The sequence below is a fragment of the Emys orbicularis genome, chromosome 2, assembly GCF_028017835.1.
Source record: "Emys orbicularis isolate rEmyOrb1 chromosome 2, rEmyOrb1.hap1, whole genome shotgun sequence".
Lineage (NCBI taxonomy): Eukaryota > Metazoa > Chordata > Testudines > Emydidae > Emys > Emys orbicularis.
In genome coordinates this window covers 9,289,443-9,302,307 of record NC_088684.1, presented here as the reverse complement: position 1 = coordinate 9,302,307, position 12,865 = coordinate 9,289,443, and the positions used below count along the sequence as shown (strand labels likewise).

The following is a 12,865-nucleotide window of genomic DNA, read 5'->3' as shown; positions in this document are numbered from 1 at the left end:
TGTCTGCACAGCAATGAGTCTCAGAGCCTGGGCCTGATCATCTCCATTGCTACTTTTAGCCCCAGAGTGAGAGTCCTGAGACTGAGTCAGTTGATCCAGACAGAGTCTTGCTCCCACGGGTTTGTTTTGCAGTGTAGACAAACCCTTTGCATCTCAGTTCCCCACCTGTAAAATGGGGATAATAGCAGTGCCCTACTTCAGAGGGGGTTGTGATATGCTCAGATACGAGAGCGATGGGAACCAAGTAAGTATCTAAGGCCTGGTCTACACTGCGGGGGGGGGGGGGGGGAATCGATCTAAGTTACGCAACTTCAGTTACGTGAATAACGTAGCTGAAGTCGACGTACTTAGATCGACTTACTGTGGTGTCTTCACTGCGGTAAGTTGTTGGCTGACACTCTCCTGTTGACTTCGCCTGTGCCTCTTGCCCTGGTGGAGTACCGGAGTCGACGGGAGAGTGCTCGGCGGTCGATTTATCACGTCTGCACTAGACGCGATAAATCGACCCCCGCTGGATCGATCGCTGCCCGTCGATCCAGAGGGTAATGTAGACAAGCCCTTAGATAGATACTGCCCTCCAATGGCTGGACTCCACAGAGCACATAGAACTTACTACTACTAGCAGCTGAAGGAGCTTTCTTTTAGATCAAATGCTAGAGGCCTGTGCTTCTGGAGCTGCAGGATATGGGTTCTAGTCCCCACTACCCAGGTGTCAGAGTTTGTGTGGTCACTGTGTGGTGTCTGCAGCATATGAAATTATTGTAGTAGCTTTACTGCACCAAGAAAGAGTTTTAATACCCTCTCTGGCCAGAACAGTACGACGCCAAACAGAGATTTGCCTGCAGAGTAACAATCCCTATACATGTATATAGCATCATAGGTATCCCGTGTGTTATAGACCATGTCCCTGCCCCAAGGAGCTTACAAACTAATTAGTCTGAAAGCACAGCTAGCTGGTAAGGGGTAGAGGAGACAGTGGCCGGAAAGATGGCCGCACAGTTTTTCCAGGCAGAGCAAATCATCTACGGTATTTGCTTCACATGTTTCTTGTTCATTGCATTTGAATAAAGTTTATTTCATGACTGGTATGGGATTTAGATTGCTCCCCTGGGTGGGCTACTCTGAAAAGGCTTCTTGGGAGAAGGGAGTTCTAAGGCAGTGGGAGTTATGAACAAGCCAACGAGCTATGTGTATTTGACCTCATGCTCCTCCAGTCACTTTACGCTCGGTAAAAGGACTGGCTGGACATCAGCAAGGACAAAGAATAAAGTATCTGCATGTGAACACTGCATAGCTAACAGATCAAACACAACACATGGAACCTTTAATAATAACACCCCTACCAGGGAGACCTTGGAAGAGACTAGCTGCAGATGTATGTGAATTCAGAAGACATCATTACCTAGTAGTTGTGGACAATTTTCCCGGGTATGTAGAAATAATGTAGTTGGAAGACATAACATGTTGCGGAGTTATTGAGAAAATGAGGTTCACTTCTGCTCATTTCGGTATTCCAGAACAACTAGTGACAGACAACAGACCACAATTCACTGCAGCAGAACATAAATCGTTCCCAATGAAATATGATTTTGATCCTATTACTAGCTGTCCACATTACTCACAAGCGAAGAAGAGACTGAGAGAGCAGTACAGACAGCCAAAAAAATCCTACAGCAGGAAGATCCATTCCTTGCTCTTCTGACTTACAGATCAACATCAATAGCAACTACTGGATATAGTCCAGCACAGCTCTTGATGGGAAGACAACTCAGAACTACTGCTCCAACTTTGGAAAAAAATCTGTCTCCAGAGTGGCAAGACATGAAGAGAGTAGCCAAATCAGATAAAAAGGCTAAAAGGAAACAGTCGTGGGATAACAGGGAAGGTCCTCTCATGGATCAGTAACTGGTTAAAAGACAGGAAACAAAAGGAGAGAGATAAATAGCTTTGTCCCCCAAGGGTCTGAATTACTTGCCCCAAAGCTGCAGGTTTACCTGAAAGCAGCTAACAGAAGTGTTCCTGTCTTTAACACTCAGATGCCCAACTCCCTCTGGGTTTCCACACCCCCCACCCCCTCCGTCACTGGAAAAGCACCAGGTTAAAGATGGATTCCAGTTCATGTGACATGATCACATGTCACTGTAAGACCCCAAGCTTTCATTCCTCCCAGCCTGACTCACAGGAAGGCTTGCCTGCAAATAGAGCCATCCAGTCAATTGTCCTGGTTGATGGGAGCCATTAAGATTCCAAACCACCATTAATGGCCCACACTTTGCATAATTACAATAGACCCTCAGAGTTATATTTCATATTTCTAGTTTCAGATACAAGAGTGATACCTTTATACAAATAGGATGATCACACTCAGTAGACACAAAAATAACAGGAGTACTTGTGGCACCTTAGAGACTAACTCAGTAGACAATAAGCTTTGTAATGATACCTTACAAGAGACCTTTTGCATGAAGCATATTCCAGTTACATTATATTCACTCATTATCAAATTTTTATAAAATCATATAGACTGCAACGTCACAGTAGGAATGTAGAACTTAAAGGGGGAGATGTAATGGAATGCTAAACTGTATTATTCTGTGTGTAAAATACCTTATTTAAGCTCACCTCAGCCATACCTCCTTCTCCCACAGCCCCTGCACGCACACAGAGCGCCACGCCCCCTCTGAGAACTAGGGTTGTGGTGATACCAAGGAGGCGCCAGTCCCCTACCTCATCGAAGACATCGACACGAGCGTGGTGCTGGAGCAGGATCTTCACTATCGCTGTGTGTCCTCGCTCTGCCGCCACCAGCAACGGGGACCAGTCATTCTAGAGAAGGGAGGGAGAGACGGGGCCTGCTTAGCTCTTTGTCCCTTCCCTGCTATTGTCACAGCCCTGGAGAGTCAGCACTCTCTGAGGTTCAGAAATGCTGTTAATTCAGTGGTGGTGAAAGGTGCCGGACTAGCAGCCCCAGTGACGGAAGCTCCATGTAGCCACACGATGGGTACAGCACAGACAATGGCAGCACCAGTTTCCTCACACACCTTCCTTGCCGATGCGTTCTGGAGGGACCCGCCTCTGGCAGTCATATGGTACCTCAATCTCACCATCCAGTAAGTCTCCGCCCTCTCTTCTGGGATGGTTGTCAGTTAACACCAGCTGTGCCGGTCGCTCTGTGATATGGCCACCCATCTCCTCAGAAAGGGACTGAGGCCACCAGCTCACTCCATGTCGGCCAAAGAGCCAGCAGATGGCAATGACTCTTCACCACTACCCACCCAGCCTAGGGGCAAATGAGTCCACAGCCCATCACCATCCCCCTGGGCCAACCCGCCCCCGACCTTTCCAAGTCAATACACCATCAGAGACTTCTTTATTTCAGTGGTTAAAGGTAAAACTGGTGACCTGGGGCATATGGCTCCTTTGGGTGCAGAGGATCTGGGATTTCTGAGCAGCCAGTGTCAGGAGCTGAGTGTCACAGGGGAATGCTCCAAGGGGACTCAGGGACTGGGGTTCACCTCGTTAACCTGCCAGGCAAAAACAGAGGAGGCATAGCCTGGAGGAGAGGGCTTGGGTGGCTGACAGGCCGGTGTTGTTAGGGAGCTTACAAGCCAGACTCTCGCATGCTGCAGGCGCGGGGTAAGCAGGACTCAAAGCTCTGGATACCCCAAGAACCATCCCATGGAACTATAGAGTCAAGGCACCATGCGGTTATCTATGGTTAGTGGGTATGGTTCTCTCTGCTGACTAGTGAATATAGCCTGCCACTCGCCTAGCTGGGAAGGATTTCGCATCATCAGGGCATGCTGGCTATTTACCATTTCCCTGGTCATTCAAAGTTAAAGGTGAGAAAGGGTACAAGGTCTAGATTTTTGCACCGGTTGCTCAGTGCAGAGCAGAACTCCCTCACCTAGCTTACATTGCAATTGAACTCTCCCAAGCTAAGCTTTATTCTGGTCATTGCTCCTGCTGGGGAAATGCTCCCCTCAGAGATGCAGGGGATGAGGTCCCAGCCCAGAACAGAAATACCTTGGCTTGCTTGTTAATGGTCTGCTGCATTCGGCTGGTGTTAATGTGCTTAAGCATCTCCAGCAGGACATCCGCATTGCCCACACGGGCACAGTAATGCAGAGGGGTCTCAAGGGACTGCAACACAGAAACAACCAAAGGGACTCTGAGAAACCTCTCTCCATGCACCCCGTTAGCCTGAACAACTTTGCCACCCACCCGCTCAAGAGTAAGGAGAACTTTTGGGGACACCTTAAAAACAAATGTCCTGCCTGTTTATGCATAGACCATGAAGGGAAGGGTTTGCTCTGGGGTCCTTAACCAAAACTCTTTCCTCTCCACTATGGTGCAGCATGCTTTGCACCGGTTGTTTCTCCAGTTGAGGTGCTCCACATCAGAGGGGGCTGCGCTTCTGTGGGGCGGTGCATCTATAATGGGGGAAGTGCTTTGGGATCCATCCGGAGGCACAGAAATATAAATGTGTGTCATAAACATACAGTTTTGTTTGTAACTATTTTCTAAAGTCTGACAGCTAAGCCAAGCCGTATCCAAGCGACTGCGTGGGGGCTTGTTTTCAAGAGAGCTAAGCACATAAGCTGCTTTAACAAGGACAGTGGCGCTTTTGCCAATAACTCCCCATGCAGCCCACTGAGTAAATGACCCTTCTGCAAGGAACCTTCAGGACAAACAAGACACAGAATAAACTCCAGCTTCATAGGTCTGGGAAAACCCATGCCCCCGACTTTGCTAACTTTGAAGTTCCGATCAGTCTGTTGGAAGGAGCTCGGCAGATGGCCCATATGCCTATAACAACAACAGTGATGGCATACATCCATTGAGCCTTTTTCCCCTAGGAGCCCCAGGCTCGTACGTACTAGTCGCGTGGTACGGGAGATGTCGGCATCGTACTCCATGAGCATGGCAATGATCTTGGTCTCCTCCTCCTCAAAGTGGACCATGTCCTTCTTCACTGCAGCAGCCAGGTGGAGGGGTGTCTCCCCTGCCTGTGAAAGGGTACGAGCCAAAACACAAGCAAAACAGCATGTTCACCCAGCGCCTCTGATTGTGCTATCACGCAGCGCTGTTCTGTAACCACTCGGGTACAGAGCCTGGGCAAGCACAGGAAACCATGCCCTGCGAACAAGGAAATCTGGCCAGCTTCCTCCAATCCTTCCCTATTCATCTACAGCTCCCCTGCGTGGAGGCTACTGTCAGTTTATCCTACCCTGAGTTCAAGGCTCTCCCATGTTAATGAGTGCTAGCCAAAACCGGCCTTTTTCCTTGCTAGGTCACTGATCTCGCCACAGAGGGGCTTCCAGCCCAGCAGGAGTTTGCCCTTCTGCCTCAAGCCTTCCAACGAGCTCAGTATGAATGTGGGGGTTGATCCGCTGTTGTAGGGTCTGATCCAAAGCCCACGGATGTCAATGAGAGTCTTTCCATTGACTTTGGATCAGGACCAGAGCACAGTTTGGTGAAGAGAGGGGACGAGAAAGGGTGGGAGGATTTCTGGGCAGAGTGTGGCAGTTTGGGTGGACCCAGACCCTAGAAGTGGTTTCTAGGACCACCACTGAAAAGCCTCTTTCTGCTCCACACCTTCCAGCCTTGGAAGGGACTGGACATCCCAATGGAGGGTAGCGGTGGGAAGGGAGCCTTCAGAGGACGCGGAGGGTCCTATAAATAAAGCCATCTTACAATGCCACTTGCTAATTGAGTTGATGCCCAGTTTATCGGCTTAGTCCTGTGGCCTTATCCATCACGCTGTGGGTGGGCACGGGGTGCTTGTTGCCATTCTCACCCGGTGCCCATCAGACAAACATGGACTCTGCCATGTAGCCCTCTGCCTCACCATAGGAGAGGGTCACCGATTGAATGCGAGCACCTCCGGTTCTCCCCATGAGAGGGTGACAAGTTTGAGAGGTGTTTCTGTGGCTTAGCTAGGAGGAGTTCATTCCCCCATACCATGTCACCCCCCCCCCCCCCGCCCACGTACATAGCATGCTCTGTTTCACATCCCCAGACATTCAGGCATTGGGCCTGTCTCATGTACAGGCCCCTCCCTCTACCCCGGTCACCTTGTTTTCCTGGTTGACGCAGGCGGCGGCCTCTGCGTGGCTCTTCTCCGTGGCCAGGTAGTTGAGGATCTCTTCCACCACGGGCAGGTGGCAGTGCTGCACTGCGATGTGTAGGGGGCACTCTCCGGCCTGCCGGCAGGAAAGGGGCATTAAGATGGGTGGCTGCCTCGCTTCCAGGGCTGCCTCTGGTACTGCACACGCCATCTCCCACCACGATATAAAACAATTCCCTCTCTCCACCCAGAAATGAATGAACGTGCCAGGCGAGGAGACAGCTGACCCAGCCACATCCCTCAAGCCTGACTCTAAACTCCTCCCTATTCAGCCTCCGCACTTCAAGGTCTATAGCCCGAATAAGGCTAAAGGGGATAAACCACCCCATTCCTTTAAGCTCCCAGTTCCCTTCAGTCATTCACTGACAGTGCAGAGAGTCATATGGCTCGAGTGTGTACCATAGAGGTTGTTCTGTGGATGGTGTCCTACATGGTACAGAAGTGCTAAGGACTCTGCCTGAAATTTAAGGTCCTTTGAGTTTCAGGATCATTGTCTATGACTCTCCCCCACCAGGCTGAGCAATCATTAGTATGAACATGGTTACTGAGTCTATACAAGGGATTTCCTATTGGCTCCACACCCAAGCACTAAGCAGGATTGATCTCTGCTACATCTGCCTTTCTAGCTGTGAGGCAGTAAAAGCGACCTGTAAAACAAACAAACTCAAAATACTGGGCTAATGCCCCCCTTAAAAAAAAAACACACAAAACTTTGTGAGGGAAAAAGGAATCCTGAATAGTCCCCCAAGCTCCCTTATTTATTTTTTCCACGGGTTTCGTCTGCCCCTCAAGACGCTATGGTGACTGGACAGCTACAGAAATGATCACGTCACAAGAGTCAAGAGAGTAAAGTTGAGCAATCGAGAGGGGGAGAGACTGTTTCAAAGTCTTTTCTGGCTTGTTTTTGACAGCAGCTCTTTCTAGTCAATAGCTAATTAACAGTCTGGAGAAAGGCAGTCTTCGTTAAATATCCACCTCCCGCCACCTGTTTAGTTGCATCACCGTGAACATGCTCTGAACCGCTGAAGAGATTTTCCAGCAAAAATCAAGGAGCAGCAGCGCTGACACTCATGATATTTCGAAGGTTAAAAACAGACACTAAAAAGCAAACGCCCAACCCTTTCAGGCTGCCTTTCTAACCAGAGAGAAGCCAAAAGGGCACAAACCCAAGGGCTACGAGCCTTTTTAGGTCAGCTTTCTCCACGAACCAGAAGGCAGTTGTGTGCATTTGGTTTTGGGGTGAATTTTAATGCTCCTGCGAATGGGGCTCGGAGGACACTGGCAAAAGCTGAGCCTAGCAGGGCAAGCAGGACAAAGCTTCCTGCCCACCTAGCTTTGTATTTCCATCATCCAGCCCTGGGGTCTCCCCAGATCAGACACCGCTCATCGAACCAAGTCCGACCCAGCTGCGCGGAGGGGAGCGACAGAGCTGAGTGGGAGACCGGCGAGCTCATTGAAACACTTAAAACCTAATTCCTGTGTGAGCCCAGCTAGCCAGAAGAGACAGGCCAATGTATTCACAGCTCACTCCATCACCTGTAAAAAGCAACAGAGGGTCCTGTGGCACCTTTAAGACTAACAGAAGTATTGGGAGCATAAGCTTTCGTGGGTAAGAACCTCACTTCTTCAGATGCAAGTCTCTTGCATCTGAAGAAGTGAGGTTCTTACCCACGAAAGCTTATGCTCCCAATACTTCTGTTAGTCTTAAAGGTGCCACAGGACCCTCTGTTGCTTTTTACAGATTCAGACTAACACGGCTACCCCTCTGATACTCCATCACCTGGTTATTTTCCTTGGCCTCATAACTGCTAAAGAATGAGCAATCCGGGTTTGTTTGACAGATTGGTCTAACCCTTTGTGCATGTTAATGTTCAGACATATTTTAGTTCTGACATAAATCCCAATGGAAGAAGACTGAGGTTGCAAAAACTATCATCTCCGGCCCACCGTGGGCTGGTTTGTCCCAGCTGCGGGGGGTGCACTGGAGCAAGTGCTCAGTACACATGCAGGTACTGGCTACTCCTGATGGGGCAACATCTGGGACTTGGTGGGCCAACGGTCTGATCTGCTCTGGCAAGTCTTTTGATCCTGGTCTTTCCCACAGAAGGTTCCTGGGACATGTGGCAGAGACCGAGTATGTCTTGGCTGCCTTGGGGGCCACCTACCTTGGACTGCAAGGTGAGCTCCCCTCCTTCCTTGATCAGGGCCTTGATCATCCTCAGGTTGCCGTGGCGAGCTGCGACATGCATGGCCGTCTCGCCGTTCTGCAGCCAAAGCGCAGCATTGAAATGAGTGATGTGCCAGCAAGATCCAGCCCCTCCCTCTTTGCCCCCAGGAACGTGGCCGCGTGCTTTACCTCTTGTTCCACGTTGACGTCGGCGCCACTCTTCAGCAACATCTCCGCCACCTTCTCTCCCTCGCGGATGCGGGCTGCGATGTGCAGAGGTGTCTCCTGGGCCTGAGGGAGACACAGACGAGGACTCAGAGCCCTGTGGAATGGTGTTGGCTTCTCTTATCACATCCACTCAACCTGAGCCTCCTTGCTGTCTGGCACCCTGCGTCATCACTTACCCCTGTGCAAGGGGGCACAACATGGGGGCAACACGCTGCCCTTCTGATCGGGTAGGTTTCACACCCACCCAGCACACCAGGTGCAAAGCCAGGTGGAATCAGGCCTGGTATATTTCATACACTCCTCAGAGCCCACGATGTCAATCTCAGTCTCCCCGGGACACCTGGAGTCTTCTTAGCCTCTCCTAGCTCCAGTGTCCAGATTGAGTGGGATGAACCCCTTCTGCTTGACAGCCAGTCCTGCCCCTGCTCTAGGGCTGCCACCTTCAAACCTCATCCCACGGCACAAGGTCATTGAGCCATGGGCAGAAATGTTCTGAATTTTGATTTAGTTTTGAGAAAATGTTCAAATTCCCCCTCCCCCCGCTCGTTTTTTATCCGGCCCTTGTTGTGATGATGTCACTGAAGAATTAGAGCATCATCACCACACCATGGCAGGACATCTCACATCATGACACTGCATCAGTTCAGGAGATGTTTTGGTGCAGAGACCACAGTCAATTGCAAGGCATGGGAATGCCACGTTGAAATCCGAACTGGTCTACAATAATCAGTCAACCCTTCCTTACCCTCCCCTCAAGGCTCGTGGGAGTCATCATCAAGGTAGGAGGAGCTCTTTTCCCTTCTAAAACCCCAGACCTGGTGGCTTTGGTTTATATTTATATGATTTCACGTATCCAGAAGTCAAAGGTGAATGTATAAAGCTCTTACACCACCTGGAACCCAACCCAGTTAGCACTTTCTTTCCAAGATAAAACCTCATAACTAGTAAATAAATTGCAATTCTATTTTATCTGACAGGCTTTCAAACCACTAGGGATTTCTGTCATTGAGAGGATCAGACTGATGAAGGTTAGCGTCATCTCCCTACCTACAAGATCCCCATGGCTACCTTGCTAGTTTCAGCCTGCTTTTTATAGCCTGGTTTCTGAGAGCTGCATGGATTAAACCAAAGAGAATCGCAACAAAACAGAGATTAGAGCTGGGCAAAATTTTTCAAGGAAAATTTTTTTTTTTTAAATGAAAAAATGTAGATTCAGATCGACTGAAACATTTTCCACATTTGTGTTGAATTTGCCTAATTGTTTTGGTTGCAAAAAACAACAACAAAAATTTTCTGAAAAAGTTGAGATGTTTTCTTGGGAAGTTTTTGAAATGAAATGTTCTGACTTTTCAATTCAAAACAACTTTCCCTTTTGAATCTTACTTCAATTGAATGTAGAGACATTTTTTTAAAAGGTAAAAACCTGGAAAACAAAACTAAATGGAATTGTTTTTGATTTTTTGGTTTGGCCACTGAACCGAAAAATCACTCCCAGCTCTGTCAGAGATGGCAAAGCTCTGTCTGGGCCATGGTGGGATTGCTGCCTACGGCACGTGTGGACTAGATGACCCAAGAGATCCTTCCATCTCAAACTTGTCGGATTCCACATTCTTCAGTGCTTTGCAGAGGCTACTTTTCAATGTCTCCCATGTCGATTATTCACAGTATCGTCAGAATGAGACCCCCCAGGAGCACACGGAGGCCAGTGACACCCAGAAACTTCACAAGTAATTACATGGGCGTTATTAACAATTTTGTTATGCAGATAAACAATGCCACAAAACACTGAAATCCAGCAGCAGATAGACAGAGTTTTTAGCTTTATGACTGATCACACACAGCTCCTGCCGAAGAACCCTGGTGCGTCAGTCATTATCTTTCCCATTGTCGTCATCATAATTTGTGGCTGTCGTCCTGGCAGTGCGAGTGCTACCCCTTTGGGGTCCTAAGCAGGAATATTTTGCCCCCCCCAACACATAATTAATAGGGGACCCCATTGAGCTGCTTGGGGCCCTAAGCAATTGCTCAGTCTGTTTGTGCTTAGCGCCAGCTCTGTGTCCTGGCATCTCCTCACGTGTCTCCCCCGCCCCCAGCCAGCACACAGGCCTGACAACACCTTTTATCCTGAGTTATCCATACTTCCACACCCCACTAATTTACGGGTGTCCCATTTCTCAGTGGCTACCCCCTTATTGTCATTAACATCTACATCAATGAGTTACCATAGTAACTAGAGGTTATTAGAAAATTCCCCAAAATGTTAGTTTTGGGTATCTTGCGGTATTAACTGGTACATTGTGGCATATTTTCCAGTCTGTTGCTGCATGGTTTCCCGAACCTTGGCACTTAACACATCTTTTATTGTGATCTTGCACTGTATCGGCACCAGGTTATCTTTCAGGATAGTGGTGCCAACCTGTTTCAGGCCTAAGCCTTGTGTGGCTCGGCTGAATATTTTACAGGCCTCTAGGTCGTGGGTCACAATACTAATGACTACGTATATTTCACCTCTGTATCGCAAATATACTTACCGGTTCTATCTTTTATTCTTGGCTACAAAGCCTCTGCCACTCCCCTTGGGAGAATATTCCACCACCTCTAGATCTCGCTCTTAGGGGCTTTGCTGTCACTGCTTGTTATAAATCCCTAACAACCTGCATCCCTCATAAGCATTTACACTACGGCTCGCGGCTCTTGTGTCCCACGGAAGTGGTGCTTAACTGATGTGTACAGCATCTTTCTATTTGTTCCAGCATCATACAAATAAAGAGGAATATCTCCAGCCCAGAGGAGCTGTCTGTACAGGTCCCATTAGCTTTATTGGGGTACACACTGATAAACCCCCCACCCCCAGCCAGCAACAATCCATCCCAGGGTACCCCATTTCAGACGAGTTTCCCTTTGTGTGTTCAGGGCTCACACACCCCAGCTGGTGAGGGAACGTGTTAGCCAGTCCCTGCAGAACCCAGGCACATTTCCTAGCCGTTCTTTCCTGATGCAGAAAACGCTGCTGGCAGGTGGTGCTGTTGCGCCACCTGGTGTACGTTTGCAACAACACTACAACCGGGTTCAGAGGGAGCCTGGAGTAGCCTTCGGGTTTTCTAAAACCGATCGGCGCAAATTGGACGCAGCAGAGCACTGTGTCAGTGAATGAAATCCTAGCCGAGCCCCCAAAGATCCTGATCACTTGGCAGTCTGTACCCCTCTGAAATAGGTAAGGGCATCGAAAACACAACCCACTTGGGTGCCAGGGGGGACTGGGAATACCACGGTATAGTTACAGCGGAGGAAGTAAGAAAGCAGCACGGATTGTGAAGGCAGGAACTAAGGTTACACAGCCTGCAAGGAAGAATCACATCCCAAGTTTCGGCCCTACCTTGCCTCCCTTGAGCTGGACCCGGGCCCCAAAGCCCAGAAGAGTCTGTACCACCAGCGGCTTGCAGTGCTGGGCAGCAACATGCAGGGCCGTGTAGTTTTCTTTGGTTCGAGCATCCACCTCTGCCCCCCTCTGCAGCAGGGCCTTCACCACGGCAGCATGGCCCCGCTTGGCTGCCGCGTGCAAGCAGACCGCCCCGTTCTGAAAGAGAGGCAACCGGTTCCCTTGGCACTTGGATTTTCAGCACGCACTCACTACATCCACTCTGACACCTTAACGTGGGCGGGGCGAATCAGTTTGCCAGAGGGCTGGGGCATCACTTGTGCCGTAGGAGCTGGTACGACCACTCTGTGTAGCTGGGGCTGTGACAGACTCACATCCACCGTGGCTCAGGCATGAGATGGGGGACACAACACACATGGGTCAGGGGGTTACACTGGCTCTTTGTGGCTAAGAGAAACAGGAATATAGAAAGCTAGGTGGGGAAACAAAGGGGGGATTATGAAAGTAATTTGGGGGTGACTGTCATCGAAATTTGGATGAAAGTTTGTGTTGAAATGAGAAAAAACTTCTGCCAGTTCCGTAAATCAAGTCCTGGTGATACTGAAATATTGCTCCTGGCACCCTTCTTATGCACGTGAGACACCCGGCAGCTTCCAGAGCTCGTCAGAAAAAGGTAGGGAAAATGTACGAAGAAGTGAACATTTTTCATTGGGTTTGAAATGTTCAGTGAAATTTTCTCCCTTCCCCCAAAATATCATTTTGTTTGGGGGAGGAGTGTGTGGACAGCCAGAGGTGAATATATTTCCCCAACATTAGCCTGTTTTGTGCAAGGTTTATTGGGACTGGAAATGCAGTTTCAATAAAGCAGATGCAACTCCAGGCTAAGAAGGCAGCTGGGAAGGAAAGATGCAGCAGTAAAGATGGAAACAGTTTAATGGAAACAGTTTAAGGGCAGGTCCAC

General features: G+C 49.2%; 1 protein-coding gene across 1 annotated transcript in view; it reads right to left on the bottom strand.

The window, feature by feature from the left end:
- The window catches only part of LOC135875240 (serine/threonine-protein phosphatase 6 regulatory ankyrin repeat subunit B-like), an 81,378-nt gene that overhangs the window by 31,148 nt on the left and 37,365 nt on the right, over positions 1 to 12,865 (bottom strand). The window contains exons 10-16 of the mRNA XM_065400241.1: positions 11,902 to 12,102; positions 8,487 to 8,588; positions 8,296 to 8,394; positions 6,078 to 6,206; positions 4,881 to 5,009; positions 4,027 to 4,143; positions 2,728 to 2,826 (exon numbers count right to left, since the gene is read on the bottom strand). Of these exons, the coding sequence (XP_065256313.1) occupies positions 2,728 to 2,826; positions 4,027 to 4,143; positions 4,881 to 5,009; positions 6,078 to 6,206; positions 8,296 to 8,394; positions 8,487 to 8,588; positions 11,902 to 12,102 (876 nt within the window). The remainder of the gene's footprint in view (positions 1 to 2,727; positions 2,827 to 4,026; positions 4,144 to 4,880; positions 5,010 to 6,077; positions 6,207 to 8,295; positions 8,395 to 8,486; positions 8,589 to 11,901; positions 12,103 to 12,865) is intronic.